Here is a 24,241-nt window from a genome sequence, read left to right on the forward strand (position 1 = left end):
AGACAAATCATATGCACACAGATCTGATGCCCAGATGATACCATAAGCATAACTGGAAGCATCATTATTAAAAGCCACAGGAACTTCAAAAATAACAGTATTATTTGGCCATATAATATTCATCAAGTAGATTAACAAATATTTACATCTCCAGAGAAAAATAGGTATTTTTAGCTTGCAAAGGGTTAAGCAATCCCTGCCCTATGTTATAAACTCACGCATATTTCCCCCCATGAGCTGATTTTAATTTTCATGATAGCTGAGACAATAAATGCCCATGGATGGGCCTCTGTGGACCCCTGATATTGTTCACAAACTTTGGTATGCATGCACACTTTTCTAGGATGAGCATTATTAGTTTTCATTAGATTTTCACAGGGGTCCATGCCTCCAAAAGGCTAAGAAATACTGATAAGAATAAATCTACTTCATAGTAAGACAACAATAGAGGGGTACATGTTGATTGAACAGGAAATGGGAAGCTTACAGTTGAATTCAGAGAAAGGAGCAGTAAGGAGGTTTGTGTTTAAAGCCAGTTGGGAACCAGAATTTAGAGAAAATAAGGGTGCTGCTGAGTCTTCAGCCAAAAAAAAAATGCTCTTCTACTTCAAAGGGACCCTGATTATCACAACTTCACTGAAACACCAAACATACCCACTGTGTTGGACAGTGAGGGACATAAGCATATCACAGAGAAGATTATGAACTCAGTGGAGAATCCTGAGGAGCTTTTGCAGGGAGGGTGGGGGGCGGTGGGAAAGAATGAAATTCCTTATGGGCAAACTGGATAACTATGAGCAATGTCTGTATCTGGGTACAAAACATTTTAAGTAATCTGAAAATCAGAGTTGCTTGCCCACTGGTGTGGTGTCTCAAACTCCCCACCTTATAAATCGGTATTTGTACGTGTAATGGGACATTATTTTGAAAACAAGAAAGCAGTGCTTTTCATTTCCCATTAAAACTGCATTCCCTTGTGTCTTCATTTTCTTAGGCTAAACCATAAGCATTTTACCCCAGGGAAGGTGAATGTAGATCCAGAATCAAAAGATCATTGATCAGTTCACTCCATTAGCTCTTTAGGGTAACAAAAGGCTCAAAAGACAGATTTTGTGAACATGGACAGAGGGTTTCTAGAGATGAATCTGTTCAAAAGCCGAATTTCACTTCTCCTTCTATTGAAATCCAGAGAGAAGCAGGCTTGCAGGATGCCTATGACCTCTGACCTCCCACCTCATGATGACATGGGGCAGCAGAATCAGAGTGCAATCACCCCTGATGAGGGGCTTCCGAGGGAGGCCGAAGGGGGGCTCCAGGGTCCCTCCTGGCACCTGTGTGGCATAGAGGGCACCCAGAAGCAGGGTCATAGAAGATTGCTGGTGACATTGTAATAAAGTAGCTGTCCTGGGATTGGACAGCCCGGGCCAGGTAGCTGACATGTGTGAGAGCCACTCTGGTGCCCGTGGAAGGGGTGTTGGCTTCTAATGGAGCAGGACAGGGAACAGACCAAGGTTCCCAGGTCTTAGACATTGGCAGCAGATGCCAGTGAGGCAGAGAAATGACCTGACAAGCAGGGTCCCCATCACTGCAGAGTCCTGCAAGGACCCAGAGGACACCATCTAACTCTAAGACGCCCCGCAGCCATGAGGACCTACAAGCTCCCCAATATGCTCTCCAAGACAGCGAAGGCAGAGAAAGTGGAGGGTTTGGAGGACTGATTATTTACCTAGGAAAGGCAGGTTTAAATGGAAAGAAAAAGGAAAATAATTTAAATCACAAGAGGCCAAGTTTTCTTTGAATTGGTTGATTTACATTCCTAGCTAGTCAGAATGGGGAGGCTAATGGGTAAGTTTAAGGCAGTTACTAAGGAACAAAAAGTTGCCTCTTCCTTGCACACTTAAATGTAGTGTGTGGCCAGGCGTGGTGGCTCATGCCTGTAATCCCAGCACTTTGGGGGGCTGGGGCGGGTGGATCATTTGAGGTCAGGAGTTTGAGGCCAGCCTGGCCAAAATGGCAAAACCCCGGCTCTACTAAAAATACAAAAATTAGCCGGATGTGCTCACTTGAACCCAGGAGATGGAGGTTGAAGTGAGCTGAGCTCGTACCACTGCACTCCAGCCTGGGCGGCAGAGTGAGACTCTGTCTCAAAAAAAAAAAAATATATATATATTTATATAAATATAAAATTATATATATAAATTATATAATTTATAAAATTATAAAATATATATTATATATTTATATATAAATATATAAAATATATAAAAATATAATATATATTTATATATAAATATATAAAAATATAATATATATTTATATATAAATATATAAAAATATAATATATATTTATATATATATAAAAATGTAATATATATTATATATAAATATATATCTAATATATAGATATTATATATCTATATATTATATATATTATATCTATATATTATATATATTATAATATATAGATATATTATATATAATATATAGATATATATCTATATATAGATATATTATATATAATATATAGATATATTATATATAATATATAGATATATAATATCTATATTATAATATATAGATATAATATATATTAAATATATAAAAATATAATATATATTTATATATAAATATATAAAAATATAATATATTTTATATATAAATATATAAATGTATAATATACATTTATATATAAATATATAAAATATATAATATACATTTATATATAAATATATAAAATATATAATATACATTTATATATAAATATATAAAATATATAATATACATTTATATATAAATATATAAAATATATAATATATATTTATATATAAATATATAAAATATATAATATATATTTATATATAAATATATAAAATATATAATATATATTTATATTAAAATATATAATATATATTTATATATAAATATATAAAATATATAATATATATTTAAATATAAATATATAAAATATATAATATATTTTATATCTAAATATATAAAATATATATTTTATATCTAAATATATAAAATATATATTTTATATCTAAATATTTATAATATATTTTATATATATAAAATATATAAATATATAGATATATAAAAATATAAATATATATAAAATATAAATATATATATAAATATATAAAATATATAAATAGATAAATTATATATATATTTATGTGGAACTTGGAGACCCTGGCTAAACAGAAATGCATATCTTTAAACACTTAACGATGGAATACTCCTAAGATAAGCCAATATAGTTTCTTAAACAAGAGACTTCTAATATGTTTTCAGTGGTGTGCAAGTTCTTTACAATAACCTTACATTTTGGTTTTCATCTCATTGATCACCTAAAAAAGAGGCATGTTCTGGATTACCTGGGCCTCAGCCCCACAGATGGGTGCTGCCATGTGTGTAAGCTCTCCATTCTTATATCTGCATTTATATTTAGGGTGGTGCCAACATTTTTCTTAAATTGACAGTATTTAAAGTTTAATGCATATTTTCTCAAACTGGAGGTCTTCTAAAAACTCTTGAGGAATTTATTGAATTCTTCAGCTTAAGAAACATAAGGATAGAAATAAATGGAGAAGGGCCACGCGCAATGACTCACACCTGTAATCCCAGCACTTTGGGAGGCTGAGGTGGGCAGATTATGAGGTCAAGAGATCGAGACCATCTTGGCCAGCATGGTGAAACCCTGTCTCTACTAAAAATACAAAAAAATTAGCTGGGTGTGGTTGTATGCACCTGTAATCCCAGCTACTCGGGAGGCTGAGGCAGGAGAATCGCTTGAACCTGGGAGGTGGAGATTGCAGTGAGCCGAGATTGCACCACTGCGCTCCAGCCTGGCGACAGAGCAAAACTCAGTCTCAAATAAATAAATAAATAAATAAATAAATAAATAAATAAACAAATGAATGGAGGTGAGGTGATGGGGATATGAGTGGTGGGGGAAGAAGATACGAGACATTTCTCACTGCTGAGCACACTGTGTGGGTGCACACTCTACAGGGCACTGTGCACGGGATGTCGCACTCAAACATCCCAGCAGTTCTGGAACTCTGTATTGATGAGGACAAAGGCTGAGTGCACTGTCCAAGGTCACACTAGTGGATGGTTGAGCTGAAGGTGACCTGACCCTGAAGGCCAAGATCTTTTCTTACACCAAAACAAGACTGGATGCTCCAAATTAAACCGTGCCCACTAAAAGGAAAACAGCAGAGCCACAAAGCAGGGAGAGAACCCAAGAGGCAAGGGGTTTAACCTCTTGTTACACAAAAGGGCTTAAAGAAGTGAGAAGATAATTTTTCTAGAATTCTTTCTGGAGATGAATACCCTGAAATTTCCTTAGAACACTGTCTTTACCTCAGTAACCCCAGTGATCTGTGCACACTGAAATCCAGCCTACTGTAATTAAAAACTTTTTTTCTCCTATTTAGCCTCATCATCTTCCTTATAAAAGCAACCCCGGTCTGAGAAAAAGTTTTTCATAGAGGCTGTCTTTCACCTGCCAGGTTGTTCGGGAGGCAAAGGGCAGGCTAGGCTGTGGGCTTTCTCCACCTTTTAAAAAAGAGTCCAGATAAAGGATAACTTTCAACAGTCACATGTTAACATTTGTTGAATATATCCTTGTGTCCTGGTGGCTCTCCTCATTCCTGTTGATGAAAGATACTGAACCTGACCTAAAAAACAAAGTTTCTGCAGCTTGCTTTTAGATTTTATTTTAGTAGACTTCAGAGAAAAGCTCCAGCTTATAGGTTAAACGACTCTAGGGCACTCAGTGTGGCAAATGTACATAGTTTTCCTTGCCAATCCTTTGGCACAGCTGTTCAGAGGGTGGAGACAAGTGGATGAGCCGTGGGGCTGCTGGACTCTGCTGCTGATCTGTCTCTCCCAGAGGACTTGGAACGTTTCTGTCCCTGGTGTCTAAAGGTAGAAGTTTTCCCTCTTCCAATGCATTGCTGTTCACCTAAAACTAGTTTTATTCACATGCTGTGAATAAGGCGTTTGTTTTCCTCATAATTGGTGTGATAACAGCACCCAGACACATACACAAATATACACCAAACCCTTGGTCAGTGTCACACAGTGGCAATGGAAAGACACCATCTGGAATCTTATAGAAATTAATATTATAATACATTTCCTATTGCCTCAAAGAGAGTCTCTCAAGGTTCTCTCATGGAGAACCCATCATGTGGAAGGACCTGCCTGGTTGGTGGAATTGCACAGAAGGTATGGGGACTAACTACCTGGTGATGAATTTGGTGAAGGATGTTATGAAATCTTAGCACCAGGATGTCATCGGGAAAGCTTATTTTTTTTAGCTTTTATTATTACAGATCAGTTGCCTTGTATATAGATTCCATGATTTCTGAGTCCTTCATATTATTACATTGATTTTAAAAAAACAAACAAGTGTGAATCTAATCTGGAGCACATCTCCCAATCTAGGAACCAAAACCTCCTGACTTGGTATCCACCCCTCCTCTGTGTGTTTTCTCATTGCCAATCTCCTATCTGATGGAATTAGACTATGCTATTTGTTGAAAGGGCAACCACTTATTCCCCAGAATTATGACAATTCCATATAAAATATCTGGAAAATTGCTAGCCTGGGCTTTTCAGGTGAATGTTTACATGAGGAATGAGCAAGTTTAACCGATTTATGCCTGAGTTTGCAATTTTTTTGAATTTTTGCAATCAGACCTTGGTGATGACCTTGAGCAGTCAGATAAATAACTCCCACATGCTTAGCGTTCCAATAATGGAACATTAGGCATAATTAAGACACAATTATTTTCATACTGGCCACAACTGTTCTGTCGCTTTGCGGAGAAATCTGTTAGGAATAAAGCAGCACTAACAGTGGGTTTCACTTTCGTTTTTTCTTTGACTCAGGATTGTGATAGGCATAGACTAAGTTATGGGATCCATAGATTTTGGTGGTGATTCAGAACCTGGGCCTTAATGCCAGTGTGAGAGTCAGGGTCAGCAGGAGGATTTCCTGGCAATCACGTGATGACACACAGGACGGGGTTGGAGTGAAGGGACTGAGTGTGCTCTAGACCCCTTTCTCTGCCTTGGCCCTGAATGACTTGCTATCCATTTGAATGAGCTGGGCTTGGGTCCCTGCCATATGGAATAGAGAACTCAACATTTTCTTTCATGGAATTGACATGGTTTTATTGCTACATACAAGTAAAAGCCATAGTTTATAGTTAGCCCTGCTATTTAATATCTACCTAAAAGAAGGCCCCAAATAATTTAACTATTGCTACAATAAAGTGATCATTTTTGGTGGATAATCCTTAATATCCAACAGACTCCTATTTAAAAATCCTATATAGAGAGGCTTCAGACAGGCTCCCAATACTCCCCAAGATTGAATATAAAACTTTGTTGCATTTATGCACATTTTATTCCTCCCTAGAGAGAAGACCTAGAGCAAGCTTGTTCAACCCATGCCCCATGTGGCCCAAGACGACTTTGAATTGAGCCCAACACAAATTCATAAACTTTCTGAAAACATAACAAATTTTTTTTTTTTGCGATTTTTCTTTTAGCTCATCGGCTATCGTTAGCATTAGTATATTATGTTGACCCAAGACAATTCTTCTTCTTCCACTGTGGCCCAGGGAAGCCAAAAGATTGGACACCCTGACCTAGCGTACTCATTAGGTCCTCAAAAGGGCCTATGATGAAAAGAAAATGTAAGAGGCACTGTTTTTCAGCAAGTGTCTCATTTTCTAGACATGTTCTCTGCAACCACTTTATCTTGGAAGGCACTCCTAGCCATTCTTTTTCTCCAGGGGAATCAGTTGACAGACATGTAACTAAGATTTTTCTTCTGAGGGGTATTTGGTCACACCTGCTCTAAAGTCCTTCCAGGCTATTGTTTGTGCTTGCTGGGCTGCTGTGGATGTGGAGGTAAGTGGTGAGGAATGGGGGAGCAACTGTGCCTCAGAGCAGCTCTGCTTTCAGCCATATTATGATTTGTCTTCTCTTTATTTTTATTTTTGTGGGAGACACAACCTTTGGTAGAAGTGAAAGCGCACTCCGCTGTCTTCTCTTTAGATTTCATTTAAGGGAAGCCTCTATGCCTAAAAAGATTGAAAATCAGGGTGGAGAATTGAAGGGCAGAGGGGAATGATTACCCTTTGGTCTGTGTACTGGAAATATTCCAATACAGTTCTGAGTAGATTTTAAGGCCTTGCTTGGGGATATTCTCTTGGTACACTTCAGAGGCAGGCAAACCTTCTGGGAGCCCCTGTGTTCTCAGGGGAGTGTCACTACTACCTCCAACTCAGCTTACTGCCAACATGCATGCCTCACAAGCACTTGTCAGAGAGCATTCCCTCGAATGCAGAGCTCCACAACACTCACAAAACAGGGAGGGGAGTCGTGGGGAGGCAGCCTTCCACTGCTCTCCATATCCCCACACTTAATCCTGGAGCAGCCCGGACAGCAGAGATCAGTGCATTTTGGCCCCTCATCAGCCTGACTTAATTGAACAGTGCCTGCTGTGAAGTATTGGCCAACACTGAGTGACATTATGAGAAGCAGCCCCCAGAGTGTGAATCCATGGGAGCAGTTTAGGGCAGGGGCTGCTGTGGTCTCCATCCTCTCCACAAGGATCCACAGGATGAGTTTCTCTTGGATTTCAGCTCCGAGAGCAGCATCCTTTAAGGAATGGATTTATTGTTCTACTAGAGCTTCCATGACTTGGGGAGCTGCTCATGTCACTCTCCTTCTATTGTCTTCTAGTAACTCAGAGACAAATTTTTGGTATCTCTTGCCTAAGATTCATTCCATCAACTTTGTGAACTATCATTTCTCCTAGCTTCATCTTATCTTTCCTGCTCTGGTTTTCCCTTTGTCCTCCTTTTCATAGTTATATTTTTATTTTATTTTCCCCTGTTCATATTTATGTAAGTCACTTTAAATTATTTCTGGAGCAAGGCATACACCTATTAAATAAATGAATATTTACAGATGATTAGTTATAAAGAACTGGTAGTTTCTCACTATGGCAAGACTCTTAACATATTTTTAAAGAATAATTAGAACCTAGAATGCTAGGTGGGAGGAAGTTTACCCCAAGAAAACAAGTTTCACTAATGAGTATAACCAAAAATGAAACATTGGAGGAAATTAAAATAGCAGCCTCCTGTGATCCTGAAGTCTCAATCAACAAAAAATCAGCAGGTTTCCATTTTTAAAATGGTATCTGGCAAACATCTTTCACACAAAATTCCCACCAAAACTGTGTGGGAAGATACAGAAAAAGATGAAAACTCACAACACTAAAAAGCAATCGAAGTCTGTTTGTTGCCAGTGAATGAATGGCAAAATTTTTTTATTAAATATAAGGCTCACAAGTGCATCTGGAGATCCATTCACTCTCTACCTTTTCTAAGTAGTCACAATAATTGTTGACCCTCCTCCCAGTATTCTCTCAACCTCCAATCTTGGTCCAGAAATATTAAGATAAATGCTTACCATAAAACAAAGCAAAACAAACACCAAACAAACAAAAACACAACACTTGAGCCTTCTATTGTGGCAGTGGGACTTTTTAAGCATCGGAGGAGAAGCTCACTTCCAACTCCCCTCGGTGCTTCCCTGTTTTACAGCTACTTAGAAAATGTATTTACTCTAAAATATTTACGTAGGCAGGAGGAAGAACTAGCCACGGTACAATGTTGCATCCTGGGAGGTGTAGTGATAAAGCGTAAGCCCTGGGGTAGAGACTACAAAAACCATGCAAAGTGTGTGATGGTGTCTGTTGTTTCTAATTCATTCATTCATTATCTATATATTCAATACTGTGGCTAGGTTCTTAGCCATCTGATCAGAGAAGCATAATGCGAGGCAGTAAGTGTATAACAAAAATCCCCTATCTTAAGCTAGCAGAGTAGAAATTATTTGAGGGCATTAGATATTGGCAAACAATGAGGGTGGGGATAGCATTATCCTCATTTAAGAACTGCTAACAGGAAAAGTTAATGTGGAACCCATGGAAAAATACTGCAGAGAGAAGGAAAGAAGTTAGCCTGAAGGCATCATGTGAATTTTACTAACAACCAGGACACAGTGTCTGATAGCAGTTTTGCATTCTCATTAGAGAGTAATAATACAGATCTTCAATTAAGAGGTGTAAAAAGCTATAAGAGTTCAGCACTTAGACTAAAAGACTACAGGATAAGGTGAAATAGGGAGATAAGACAAAAGACTGCAGAAAAACTGAAAACACAGAAGCAGACATAGACTTGCATTTGAAGTCTAGACTTACAGAATTACACTTGCATTAATTCTGCAACAGCAAAATTAATATTCGAAAGAGATGGGGGTTTAGCCCATCTATGTCCATCAGGTAGTTGGGTTTAGGAGGACAGAAGTGTGTGTTCAGCAGTTTATGTTATGGATTGCATAGAGCAGGGGGTCCCCAACTCAGGGGCCACGTACTGGTACTGCTCATTGGTCAGTTAGGAACCAGGCTGTGCAGCAGGAGGTGGGCAGCGGGTGAGCCAGCATTACCACCTGAGTTCCACCTCCTGTCAGATCGGGGTGGCATTAGATTCTCAGAGTAGCGTGAACCCTATTGTGAACTGCACATGTGAGGGACAAGACTTATGCACTTGTTATGAGAATCTAACTAATGCCTGATGACCTGAGGTGGAACAGTTTCATCCCGAAACCATCCCTCACCTCTCACGACCTGCCACAATCCATAGAAAAACTGTCTTCCACAAAACTGGTCCCTGGTGCCAAAAAGGTTGGGGACCCCTGGCATAGAGGCTCAGTGTGCAAAGGTATGTGTCAAGTGAGTGAGGCCAGGGAGAAGGTAGAGAATGTGAGAAAGGACTCCTGCTTTCGGCTGGCTTTGTCTGCTACTAATCCTGGCCCATGAGGTGAGGCATCTAGCAGAGAGTGAGATGGCAGATGTACTTTTGCATCTCCTAACATGAGTCCCTCACAAGACTCTAAAAAGATAGGAATTAAGAAAACTATAGAACAATGAAGACAACAGTAAATAAGGGTGGGAAATTAGAGAAATGAAGGCAAATGAATGTGACCTTCAAGAGACAGGACCTTGTCTTGTTAATGCCCAGAACAATGCATACATACATATGCAGTTTTGTCTCCAAAAAACAGAGAACATGTTTTCCTTCTAAACACACATAAAACATTCACGAAAACTGATCATTTATTAAATCATAAAGGCAGTCTCAACAAATTCCCGACATTAGCAATTATGTAAGCCATATTCATTATTCATAATGCATACTAAAAATTAGTGACAAAACCAAAACAAAATGCAAAAACAAAGTGTTATCCATCTCACTAACTTAATTTGATTAAAATGAGAATTACATTGTAAATGATCAATTACTTGGAAAAGTTTGACAATGGATTGCATATCAAGGCTAGTAGTGGGGTGGAAACAAAACTGAATTTGAGGGAAAATTTATTAGCTATATTGGAAATATATATGAAATATTTTACATATCAGAATATATAGAAAAACATGTATGAAAACAAGAAAGTAAAAAGAAGACATTAATAAATATAAAAGTAGAAATTAACAGACTAGGAAGCAAAAATAAAAAATCTCTGGGATTAATGAATGAAAGTAACAGCTGGTTCTTCAAAAACACCAGTAAAAAAATAAGACTGAGAAGTTCAAGTAAGAAAAGAGGGAATGATAGAGAATGAGAATGAGAGCAAGAGAGAGAAAAAAAGTCTATAAACCAGAGGATGCATAACTATAGTGCAGAGAAATTTTTTTTAAAACATGATGAGAATATTAGGTATAATATTATATCAATACATTTGAAAATCTAGATTAAATAGATGATTGCCTCTGAAAATGTAAATTACTAAAGTGGATTTAAGAAGAGTTACAAAATCTAAATAATCTAACAACCAAAGAAGAAATCTATAAAGAAAGTAAAAGATCTTAAAAGGTGAATTCTCCCAAACTTTCAGAAAATTATTATGTCATATAAAGTGTTCTAAAAATAATATAAAATAGAGAATCCTTGCCATGTTCTTAGTATAACCTGATACCAAACTGAATGAGATAGCATCAAAATGGAAACCAACAAGTAGAATCTGGTTTTTATTAAAAAAACCACAATCAAGTAAAATTTATGCAACAAATGAAAAGATTATTCAAAATTGAGAAATCTATTAATGTGATTTACAACATTAGCAGATTATAGAAGAAAAATCTGGCCAGGCACAGTGGCTCATGCCTGTAATCCCAGCACTTTGGGAGGCTGAGGTGGGAGGATTGCTTAAGCTCAAGAGTTCAAGACCAGCCTGGGCAACATGGCAAGACCCCATTTCTACAGAAAAATAAAAAGAAATTAGCTGGGCATGGTGATGAACTCCTATAGTCCCAGCTACTTGGGAAGCTGAGGCTGGAGGATCTCTTGAGCACAGAAGGTCAAGGCTGCAGTGAGCTGTTGTACCACTGCACTCCAGCATGGGTGACAGAACAAAACACTGTCTCAAAAATAAAGTAAAATGAAATAAAAATAAAAAAGAAAAAGTCTATGATCATCTACTGCCAAAAAAGCAGTCACATTCCTGATTTAAATTGTTTAGTAAGTTACGAATAGATAATTTATCATTTTGATAGTATCTAATAAACTTAGAGCAAGCATCACACTCAATAGTGAACCACTGGAAGCAGGTCACTAAGGGTAGCAGCAAGGCAAAGGCAAGGTGCCAGATGTCATTACTATGTCACAGTGTAGCATAATTTGTCACCAATGCAATAAAACAAGAAAGAGAAATAAGTATACATTATAGGAAAAGATAAGTGTCATTACTTGTTGACAATATGATTATCTATCTGGAATAGCTAAGATGATCACCCAAAATACTACTGGAACTGAGAAGAGAATCCATTAGGGAACTAAGTTATAAAATGTAAACATGAAATTAACAGTTTCTATACACCAGCAAAAAGCAATTAGAATATGTAATAAATAAAATCTCATTTACAATATCAACACAATATATAAGATAATTAAGAATTACTTGATAAGAAAAGTATAAGAGCTTTGAAAAAAATCTATAAATCTTCACTGAAAGTAAATATGTGGGAATAAGTACCACATTATTGATAGGAAAGCCTTAATATTACAGAGATATCAATTATTCTGAAGTAGATACATACATTTAATGCAACTCCAATCAAAACTTAAAAAGACTTTTTTGCAACTTGAGCAGATTTTAACAAATCATTTAAGTGAAGGACTGAGAAAAGCCAAAATGCTTTTAGAAAATGGTATTGTCATTTTCTAAAAATCCACAACAGTGAAGAGAAGACCATCCACCAGATAGCAACATATATTATAGAGTTATTATAATTAAAATAGTATTTGCACAGGAATAGGGCTTCTAGATCAATGGAACAAAATAGAAAGTAAAAAAATAAAACAGGCTTATAGAAATAAAAGGTTAAAATATACTAAAGGGGCATCTGAAACCAGTGGATAAATGATAGATTATTTAATAATAATTTTGTGACAAATGCTTAATTTGAAGGTTAGATCTTATCACATATCACCCAGAAGGATAAAGTACAGATGGTCTAAAGGGCTAAACTGAAAATAGAAAACTACAAAGGATTAGGAAAAAATTGGAAAAAAATCCTTAACCCTTGCAAATTTAAGGCCTTAAGGCACCAAATACAAAAATAATAAAGGAAATAACTGATAATAACCAAAAATAATTGATAAATTATTATGAACAAAAATTTTCGTATGTAAAATATACTGAAGGTAAAAGAGACAAGGAGAGAATAGTTTCACGTGTAACCGTCAAAGATCTGAAATCTATTATATAATTAGAAAATAAAACTAATTCCTAAAAATCAGTAAGAAAAAGACAAATAGTCCAATAAAATAACAGATAAAAAAGTATAAATGTAAATTGCATATCAAGGCTAGTGGGATGGACGAAAGAAGAAAAGTGCAAATAGCTTTAAACACAGGAAAAATTGCTCAATTTCGATAGTAATTATGAAAATGTTAGCCAAAGAGGATTTTTTTCTTCACATAAAATTGGCAAAACTTTAGCAGACTGACAACACTATTGTTGACAACATGAGAGAACATACTCACACACTGTTATGGCTATGTAAATTGCTATGAAGTTTTGGGAGCTTAATTTGGCAAGTCTATTTTAAAATTAAAGACCCATATACTCCTCCAGTCAGCAGTTCCACTTCTTGTACTTGTATAAAGAGGTTTGTGCTACAATACTCTCTGCGGTATTGTTTATCTTTAAATATCCTATTATCCACGGTACTGTTTACAAAATCAAGATATTGAAAAAGTCTTTAAATACCCATCATTGTGGAACAGTGGTGAACCAAGGGGGTCAAGGAGTTAGATGTTGGAAGCCACTGAACCAGGCGGGAAGAGTATGTTATCACTAGCATTGCTTAGAATTGTCTGGACATGGTGCAAGGTGAAAATAAGACTGACTTTTATTGGATCTATTATTGTTTTAACATTCTCCACAGACAATGCATCCCCTATTGCACACCCTGGATAGACTTCTACAACCTCCACAGTCCCCGCTTGATACACCATCTCAATGTAATCTTTTGCAGGTTGAATGCCTAGGTCTGTGTGCCTTGTAACCTTGGGTCCTCCGGTTTTTGGGTGTACACTGTGAAAAAAAAGTACCCACTTGTTATTGTTGCACCTTCAGTGCTTATTGTTTCAAAAAGTTCCCGGAAAAAGCTCAGTCCAGGAAAAACAACAACTGGTTGGATCCCAGAGATGCCTGAGTTGGAGATGAGCTTTGGTGAACTTTCCTCATTACCATACTACAGGCCCCTCCCAGGGAGGAGCTTATTCCCCATTTTCTATACAGGCTACTATGCAGAAGCATGATGGGCAACTGCACCAGTGCTATTTTGTCTCCACCTCTATATACAACGACTCAGCTAACCAGCCCAAGAAAAGCCCTGTTTTCACCATTGTTTGGGGAGGTGCTGCTTTGAGGAGCTATCCCCAGTGTCCTTCTTACTTGTTGCAGGTAATAAAATCCTCTCCTTAATCCTCCTTGGTTGTGTTCATCGGACTGTTTTTGAACTCACCTGTTGTTGTGGGTAACATGGTGACACCTCGGTGACACCTCTATCACTTACTGTTAGGAGAAGGCAGTGGAAGCATATGGACAGCATGTTGCCAATTTTGCTAAAACACAGATACATTTACTGAACTATATTTCTAAATGTACTTTATGTATGAATGCACAAGATCTGCGTGGATTCACACCAAATGCACTTGCAGTCATTTTGGTGGAGATGACAGGGATTTAGGGTTGTGGTCAAGGGGAATTGCATCTGTATGTTTTAAGTATTTTTTACATTATACTATATTCATTTATTTATATAATTAAAAAGTAAATAACTTAAATAAATAAATATAAATATATATGGCTTATATATATATGTATATATACACACATATATATACACATACATATGTATATATATATATGAAGAAAACTGCCCCAGTAAATGAAATCAAAGGGAGAATTAGAAAGGTGAAGGCCTGGTGCAGTGGCTCATGCCTGTAATCCTGCACTTTGGGAGGTTGAAGTAGAAGGATCGTTTGAGCCCAGGAGCTTGAGACCAGCCTGGGCAACACAGTGAGACTCTGCATTAAAAATAATGATAATAATAATTAACCAAAAAAAAATCCATTAGGGTTTTGATGTCTCTGGAAGTGCAGCACCATCCCCACCTAGTGGAGAGGAGTGGGTACTGCCACTAGCTCAAGGTCATTCCCGGGGAGGCAGAGGCAGTGTCTCTTCTCTATCAATCAATGTCTTGCAAAGATTAGCAGTAGAAGACAAATTTCAAGCCACTTCAGAATAAATAGAAAGCTAGTTGAGGTGGAGACGTGACATTTTACACCTGCAAGTGAATCATGCAGACAAACCCTCAAGAGTATCCCTTGAGGCAAATCATTCCATGTTTCTGGACAACAGTCTCCACTTGAGCTAGACAATAATGATTCATACTTGAACCAAACTTTCTACTTTTATTCTATGATCATAACAATCCCATGAGACAGATTTTTAATGATCTTCTGTTTTATGGAGGAGAAAATGAAGGCTTGGACTAAATAAAAGACCCTTTCTAGGCAATATGTTAGCAGGCCAATCAGGACTGGTAACAAATTCTATGACTTGAGGACCTGAGTCCTCAATTGTCTTCATGGGGGCCTCAGGACCAGGGATGTGGCTGAGGCATTCATAGGAGATCTTGTAGAAGACACTGGTGAAATCTTGGACCATATCTTTGGACCTGCATGAGTTGTCTGCAGCCACAGGGGAACTTTCTGGCTAAACCAAGAGTATAGGGCATGGCAGCTGGGCTCCACAAGGTTTGGTATTGAGTTGACAGTGATGTGCAGGTCTTCACCAGAAGAGGTGGGGGCAAGGGCAAGGGCATAGCACAATCAAAGGCACAGGGCTGGGAATGAGCAGGGTGTATTTAGAGAATATAAAGTTAGTCTGGTTGGGAGCCCATGAATTATCTGAAATTGTAAGCAAAACCATTTGTGCATGTGTGAGTGTGTGTGTGTATACAAGTGCATTTTTAAAGGGAGAAAATTCATGGCTTTAATCACATTTTTCTTGAACTAAACCATGTGGGAAGAACTACTGAGGATCCAGAGAAGGGGTCTGATGTGGACTAAAGAATCACAGAATATTGAAATAATGTTTACTGAGACCTAGTGTCACATCTCAGACAGAGCTTAGCTCTTTATAAACATCTCTTTCACTTGTCACGAACACCCTTTGAGGTGGGTTCTAATATCATCTTCATTTTACACATGAGGAAACTGAGAACTAGACAGATGCCTTGCCCAAGGCCACACAGTTGGATCTGAATCCAGGCAGTCTGACTCTAGATCCCTCACCCTAAACCCAAGGCCAGCGGCCCTCAAACTTGAGTGCACAGTAGAATCACCAGGAGGGCTTGTTAAAACAGACACGGCTGGCTCCCATGCCCAGAATCTCCAATTTGGCAGATTTCTAATGAGTTCCCTGGTGGTGCTGATGCTGCTGGTCTGGGGGCCACACTCACAAACCACACTTTGAATTCTAGGCTGTCATCTCCAAAGAGGACGTGGAGTCCCAAAGAGTTGATGTGACCTGTCTAGAGTCATTCAGCTACTTAGCAGCAAAACCAGATGAGAATCTGGGTCTGCGGATTCCAAACCCAGGACTCTATGCCACTTGTGCTTGGAGGAGGGCACATCCTACCTAAAGAGTGTGTGTGCATTTGCACGCATGCACTTCCGTTACCTGACATGTGTCCAGATCCCGGAGCCGGGCGCTGGGGGAAGATGGTTCTTTGCTTGGCTCTTCTGAGTCCAGTCGGGTTCTTCTCCACCTCCTGGCCCGCCGGTCTGTGGTGTGGGGGGCCTCCTCTGGCTCGCTGCTGTCCGAGGTCTCCCTGCTGGCCACCTGGGGGTTGAAGTTCACATCCAGCTCTCCATGCAGGCGCATCTTCTCAGCTGCAGGGTTCCTGGGGGCCTTCCTCTGCAACCAGGACAGTCTGGCCTGGTGCCCAACTTCTCGGGAAGAGCCCGCGGAGGAGGTCTCCGAGTCAGAGCACATGGCCTCAGGGTTGGGGGAGATTGCGGAGGATGGGGAGGCAGCTATGAGGCCTTGGTCAGAGCTCTGGGCCTGTGTGGGCTGAGGCTGGGGGTTCCTGGGCAGGGCCCGGGACCTGGGACACAGCTTGCTCAAGGCCTCACTCCAGTCAAAGTCTTCCTCGCTATCGGAGCCCATCTCATCGTAGGCAGATGCCACACTGGAGGCCACCTCCAGGGCCTGAAACGTCCCGCTCTTAGGTTTGGCCAGTAGTCGGGTGGGGGGCGGAGCGCCATCCTTTAGGGCCACCCAATTCCCATCGGGGCTCTGCAAAACTGGGGCCAGGTCTGTGGATGGAGAGGATAGAGAAAGCAGAGAGGGGCTGTTATCACTTTAATGCAAGATGAAGTTGCCACTTGTTACCTCCCCAAGAGTGGCTTGTGGGGCTGTTGGAGAGCAGTTGCCTTTAGGAAGCCCAGGAAGGCAAACCCAATTGGTGGGCAGAGTTCAAAGTTCCCCAAGGAATCTCTTGAAAGCTCAAAGGGTCCCAGTGCTTCACAGATGGAGAGAAACTCAGAGATCTGGCTCCTATTTCAGTCTACTGGGGTTGATACCATTTCAGTCTCCTCAGCACTGCCCCACTCCTGCCCTGGGCTTGCCTGGAAGGGGAGGGGAGAGGGCTGCAGTTGGCAGTACCAGCTTCTGGCTCTTTGACCTTGGGCTACAATTTTGTCTCTTGGATCCTTAGTTTTCCCTCACTGATGGGAAACAATTCCACCACCTGCCCTGGCAGACCTCAGAGGTTAACACATCTGCTCTTGGCTCTTTTATAGATCCTACTTCGTAACAGGCTCCTGAGATAGGCATATAGGTCTATTTTTAACTCAAGGAACATACCTCACTCTGGAAAGGACTTGAGGCCAAAAAACTTTGGTATTTCCAATCTCATTTTACGGATGAGGAAATGAAGATGAGCGAAGTTAAGTAACTTGTTAAAGGTCACAGAGCTGCTAACTTGTAGAGTGAGGACGAGGTGCATCCTCTATCTGACTCCAAGGCAGCTCTGGGCTATAGATTGTGCCACAGAAGTCCTTGGCCAGCTGCAGAGCACCATGCAAGGGTAGCTGGAGCAGTTCTCAGGCTGTGACTATGGTCTGGAGTTGTCTAAACTGGGCTGAGGTCTGCCCGGAGCATAGTCCCAAGGATTGATCTGCATGCTGGGGGTGGATTGGTAAAAGTTGTTTCGTCTTGTTTAAGGCGAACAGGAAGATGCTTTCTTCCCACGTGTCTGTGGGGTGGGAATAAGATGAAATGCTGCTCCTTTAGCTATTTGTACTTGGCCCAGGACTGAGGCGTCAGGCACAGCAGTTGCTAGCAGGAGCTGCCTTTTTTTTTGAGACAGTTTCACTCTTGTTGCCCAGGCTGCAGTGCAATGGCACGATCTCGACTCACTGCAACCTTCACCTCCCAGGTTCAAGCGATTCTCCTGCCTCAGCCTCCTGAGTAGCTGAGATTACAGGTGCACGCCACCACACCTGGGTACTTACGCATTTTTAGTAGAGATGGGGTTTCACCATGTTGGTCAGGCTGCTCTCGAACTCCTGACCTCAGGTGATCCGCCCGCCTCAGCCTCCCAGAGTGCTGGGATTACAGGCATGAGCCACAGTGCCCAGCCTTTTTTTTTTTCTTTTAACCAGGACTGTTGCAGGGTTGCCTGGGGGCAGTGATGAGCACCCCAGGGCTTTGAAGAAACCATTCCCCAGTTTGTGTGTGGACATCTGCTTTGGGGCTTAAGGCCTGCAGCAGCCACAACCCTGCTGCAGTAGGACTCTGAGGCAGGGTCTTACTTTATGCTAGTTAAAACACACATGTTTTCTACCAGTTAAACTGCTACTGCTCCACATAATGAAATGAAAGTTATCAGTATTTCACAGTGCTGCCCAAAGAGCATTGTACCTGCTAAGCCTGTTTCAGAACCACAGCCTTAGGGGAATTCAGATGTTGGTGGAACATATGTTTTCAACAGCGACCCAGTTCCACTTCCACTGCCTGACTGCAGCTCAGACTGGCAGGACATCGAGTTATTTTTATTTTGAGAGTCAGGAAGTGGGGCTTTCGCTGACTAGGAGGACGCTGGGCCCCGGTAGTGGGCTGATATAAGCAGGGTCCTCCAAGAAGCCTGAGACCACGCACCTGCCTTTCTCTGCTGCTCTTGCCTTCAGTGTCCCTCTCCACCACTTACATGTAGTAAAGCCCTAGTGACCCTACAACATCCCATCCCACTGGTGGGAATGGCCTTTTCCTGGAGGACATTCTCATCTCCCTGCTGGACATGGCCTCTCCTCTCTGAGCTCTCCTGGTATGAGGCCCTGGCTGGCTCATTCCACGTTCTTCCATGTGTTCTACCTGTCACACACCTGCTGAGTGTGAGGACAAGATCCCTGAGGCAGGGCCTGGATCTCACGCATCTCTTTATCCTTACAAGAAAATTAGCCTTCTCTGTCCCAGAGCCAGTTTGTGCAGTGGAAAGACCAGTGGTCTCGAAGCCAGAGGCCCAGGAGGAAGCCCCACTCGGCCACCTGGCAGCTATGTGATCCTCTGTGCCTCAGTTCTCTGACTGGTGAAAAAGGGCATAGCTAATACCTCACTGGGTTGTCAGAGGACTGCATGAGGGGATGCTTGTGAGTGTGTTACACATGCCTGCTAGAGAGGAAATTAATTCCTGATGGCTCCTTTCCCCTTGTCTATAAATGAAGGAGGCTGCTTTAGTGTAGGGCAAAGAACAAGAGCTTTGGATTCAAGCAGATGCAGGACAGATCCCCAGCTACTGAATTTACTAGCAGGTGACCTTGGTTAGAGAACACCTCTGGGCCTACTTCCTTGCCCAACAGTGGGGTCAGTGTGACCCACCTTTGGCTTTCACTAGAATTATTATGAGATAACGGATATAAAGCATCAATCCTAGTGCCTGCTATACTTAGGGCCCTGAGCTATTTTTAGCTTATATCTGTTGAATCAGATTTAGTATTAGTACTTAACACCTGGTTATGAATTAACACCCATGCACTCCATATGTATACATACAGAAAATATATATGTATCTGATAGTCACTATTCAGTATGACATTAATATCTATACAGCAACGCTATTTTCATTGACAATGGAGTTATTCAGAAGAGTGGCTCACTAGCGTTGTTATTACCATTTATTATTGGGCTCTACCTGTGGTGGTGGTAATAGCAGGTCTTTTGAGAAAAGTATTTCTATTTTGCTGGCATTCTCCTAATGCTGTGTCTGGGGATTGTCAGTCAGGTGGTAAGGGTTTCTCAGGAATGCTCAGGCTCTCAGTGAAGCTATGCATGGCTAGTAAGTAGTTATATTGATTTTTCCTGCAGCAGGCTCTGTGGGTGCCCTACCCCAAACCTTGGCCCTCACCACTTCAGTGTATGCCAGCTGGACTTCCAATTGCCAGCACTTGCAAGTCTTCACTTGAGGCTTGCTCTGGCTACTAGAGTCTGTGTTGCCTGCCCCAGGGGCAGGGCGAAAGTACCCAGGATTCATCACCTCCTGGGAGCAGCCCTCAACCAATGAGTAGGGGAGCTGATGGCTAAGTATCCCCCTCTTTTGCTTGCCAGGCAGGTGAGTCTTCTACACTGGCTCCGAGAGTCCCCAGTGGGGTCCAGCTCCAGCCACCCACAGTGGCCATCTGCTCAGTAACAAGTCATTTATTGCCTGATTTTCTTTCCTTGTCTCACATTTCTACTCCCCTCCCTGTGTGTTTTCTGGACTCACCTCCCAAATAAACTATAGGTCTTCAGATTCTCATATTAGGTTCTCCTTCTGTTGGGGGTCAAACCAAGACACCCACATGATGCAAAGTGGACTCCGAGCATGGCTGTGGAGCACTCACTCTGAGAAGAAAGGAAAAGTCCTCTGGGCCTTCTAATCAGTCACTGAGGCTGCTCTCTGGACCATCTTTCAAGACTTGACTTATAGATCACTCCTCAATTGCATATGCTTGGCCTTCCTTCCTTGAGAAGCTGGCTATTCTGTCCTCTGAGCTTTGCCAAAAAACTTTCATTTCTTAACACTCAAACTATATTATAGTTTATTTTCTTGGTTGTCTACCCTACCCCTCAATCCTGATCATGAGCTCCTTGAGGGCAGAGCCACGTCTTCTTCACTGCTATGCCCCAAGCCCCTGGCCAACTTTGCGTCCCATCCTGCGCACATGAAAACTACTTGTTAATGAATACAGGCACCAAAGGCTGTAGGGGCGACGGGGCTAATTGAGCAGCTCTCAATGAGCCCTGCTGTCTACAGCTTCTCCTGGGGCCCTGGGAGGAATCCAAAGGAGGAGACCCTTGATAATGCCACTCAGGGCTGGCTCTAGGGTTGACCATGTTATAAATGTGGTCCCCTACATGGTGAGATGGCATTTGGCCCATTGCCAGCTCTCCTTCTCCTGCTTTTTTACAACCCTAGGTTGCCTCATGCCTCTTTGGAAGCTAGAAGTTGACCAACTTTTCCCTCAGCAAACTTTTACTTCTTAGCAAAAACACAGATGGCTCCCTGAATACCTAACCATGTGAAAACTTTGGTGGTTGTTGAGCAGCATTATCAAAGCTGCACCTGTGCTCCAATACTACAGTTTCTCGGTCCATCAGGAACACCCCTCAGGGATCCTGCTCCCTCTTCCTCTTTCTCCAAATTCCTGCTCTTCCATTATTGTGCAGACAACTAACTCTCACTGAGTGATCCCAGAGCAGTGACAATTCCCTGATCTTTATTTCCCCAACACTGAGCACATGCAGCATATATAGTAGATGCCCAATCAAGGTTTATAAATTGAAAATGCATTTGGGGGAAACCCATTAACTGCTATAAGCACCGTCAAGACTGAAAGCGGAGTTACTGTGGTTTACCCAAACCGCAGTGCCCCTAAGACTGACCCCAACTGTGCACTAACAGGATCCTGAATCAACCCTTCTCCTGAGGCATAAACACAACTGCCAAATACAGCCCAGTGGGCATTCACTTTCTAAGATGACCTCCACCTCTGGAACTCCTCTATTTGATGTTTTTGCCCAACTGAGACTGAGCAATGCCTGTAGGAATAATTTGCTTCCTGCTAAACATTTCAGACATCCCTCAAGACCTCTGAGACTGGCATGGACAGTTTAGCATGTCAAGGGCTAAAAATTCCTCAGAAAACCGGAAGTTTTCCACCCAAGTCCTTTTTAAAAAATTTTAAATCTTTATCCTGAGAGATGCATAGAGTTTTGAGCAGAATGTGAAATCTTTTTTTGGGTGTGTGATGCTCTGGAACTAAGTTTTATGTTTATATACAATTGAAAAATTACCTATGGGTGCCTAATTTTACAGAAAATTATGTACAAAATCATGTTTTGAAAACAAAATTCCTTTGCAAATTTATTATGAATGCTCATAATCCGGTTGGAAACTATTTTGTGAAGTAGAGCATCTTGTAGTTGTTTTTATAATATCCTACACATTTATCACTTTGCAAGTCTGAATTTTTGTTTGTTTTTTGTTTGTTTGTTTTTATGGTAGAGAGACACTTATAATGCAGTAGTTGAAAGCCTGCAAATTGGAGTCATGATGTTTGGATTTGAGGACCAGCTCTGCCTACATTGGCTGTGGGGTCTTGAACAAGTCACTTAACTTCCCTGTCCATCAATGTTCTTATCTGCAAAACAAAATAATGACAGTGTCTGGTAATGCTGTTGGAGGAAAAAATAAAATAGTGCCTACATATGGACTCTGTATTTATTTTTTTATTATACTTTAAGTGACTCTGTATGTTTCAAAGTGATTTTAGAAAGCTAGATATTGTGTATTGAAGTTCTATTATGTGGTATTCTCAAGTACTCTATGGAATCTAACAGTCCGTTTTCTGTGTGCATTTGCAATCCATAGAGAAGGAGACAGAAATGAGAAAATGAGGAAGAAGAGAGAGAGAGAGAGAGTGATAATATGAATGAATGAATATGAATAGACTGGGAGGGCAGAGGGAGGAAAGAAAGGCATATCTAGAAAAGAAAAATGCACTTAAAAAACAAAAACAAACACTATATACATAAGTAAAGAAATGATCACATGCTGCAGAATTTCTGCAATGTCATGGCACTGCAGTTTCTACTGATAGGTACTAAAAGGTTAATATAAAAATAATGTCTTTTGGTAAATCTTTAGAATGACAGTTAAAAATATTTAATGTTTTCTGATTCTTTGCACTGTGATAACAATGGATTTTGTTTCTATAGTTGTTGGTTAAATCTTTTCCCTTTTAGAGTAGAAATAATAGCACAATCTTTAAAAGCTCATTACTAGGATGGCTATGCTGCTGTTAATCTTTTTGTTGTTTTCATTATTCAGGAAAGGGGTCTAAATTTGATATGACATGGGATGAGCATACTGTTAATGGTTTCTTCATGTGAAGACAAATATGCCTGGCCTCCCGACACAGTGCGTGTATGCAGGAAATAGGAAGAGAGGAGTAGACCTGTGCAGGGGTGGGGGGAAGTTTTAGTCTGACATTGATGTAGACCAGGAGGCCCCCTGAACACAGGGGCTTCATGGCCCTCGGCCGTCACCCACAGTGATGGGTCCAAGCACCTAACAGTCTTCTGATGTGAGACTTTCGGAAAATGACTCAGTTCATTTGAGCCCCTTCATTTTGAGGGATTACATGACTCAACAGCTTTATAAAGGACCATGTGCCATACATGTTGAAGAGTCTCTAAAGAGGCAAGCTGACTTGCCCCATGTAGAGGCAGGACATTCTAGGGGGAGGAAGCAGGAAGAGCAGAGGCTCAAGCAAACAGCAGTGCCTTCCTCAGGACGTCCCTCAGGCAAGGATAGACAACTGCCCACCAAAGACTCTTCCATGGCCTAGCCGTGTTACTGGTATGCATCTGCCCGGCCAGGATGCCATTTCTCAGGGACTGCATTGAGGTGGGGACACGCGACCAGTTCCTGTCCACAGGTTGGGAGTGAAAGTGGTGTGAGCTCTCCCTGCTGAGATGGTTAAGAAGCAGGTGCCTGCCTTTTCCATTCTCCCTTCCTCCATCTGCTGTCTGAATGTGGATAAGCCCATAAAAGACTCAGAGGCCCTGGAGGATGATAGAGTCACAAGTTGGGAACCTTGTACTTTGGCCTCTGAAGGCTTCCCACAGGCCAGGAGTACTTGTACTGCACTGTTGTGTGATGAAAAAGAAAATGATGGCATTAAGGCGCTTAGATATTCAGTTTACTTGTTATAGTGGCATATGCTACCCTAACTAATTTATCCAGTTTCAGAAAGGACATCCTTAAAATCAGACCTAAGGACCCAAATTTGCTGGGACCCAAATCCCTTTGAAAGTTGAAATGCCTTGAGAGGTTGGTTTAATGCTCCTGGCCTACATAAGACACATTCTCCTAGTCCACATAGAACAGGCAGCTGAAGTGGGGTGTGCAGTGGAGTGATGTGAACACACTTGTCCAGGAGCCCCCAATCTGTCCCACAGGTCTCAGCACAGAGCATAGAATATGATGACACCCTAAGAGCCTTCATTCTGCAGAGCAGCT

At 40.8% G+C, this 24,241-nt stretch overlaps 1 protein-coding gene across 1 annotated transcript in view; it reads right to left on the reverse strand.

The window, feature by feature from the left end:
• Positions 1–24,241, reverse strand: part of MYRIP (myosin VIIA and Rab interacting protein) — a 443,398-nt gene that overhangs the window by 58,726 nt on the left and 360,431 nt on the right. The window contains exon 10 of the mRNA XM_054482420.2: positions 16,357–16,994. Within this exon, the coding sequence (XP_054338395.1) occupies positions 16,357–16,994 (638 nt within the window). The remainder of the gene's footprint in view (positions 1–16,356; positions 16,995–24,241) is intronic.

Source organism: Pongo pygmaeus, chromosome 2 (assembly GCF_028885625.2).
Source record: "Pongo pygmaeus isolate AG05252 chromosome 2, NHGRI_mPonPyg2-v2.0_pri, whole genome shotgun sequence".
NCBI classification, from domain to species: Eukaryota; Metazoa; Chordata; class Mammalia; order Primates; family Hominidae; genus Pongo; species Pongo pygmaeus.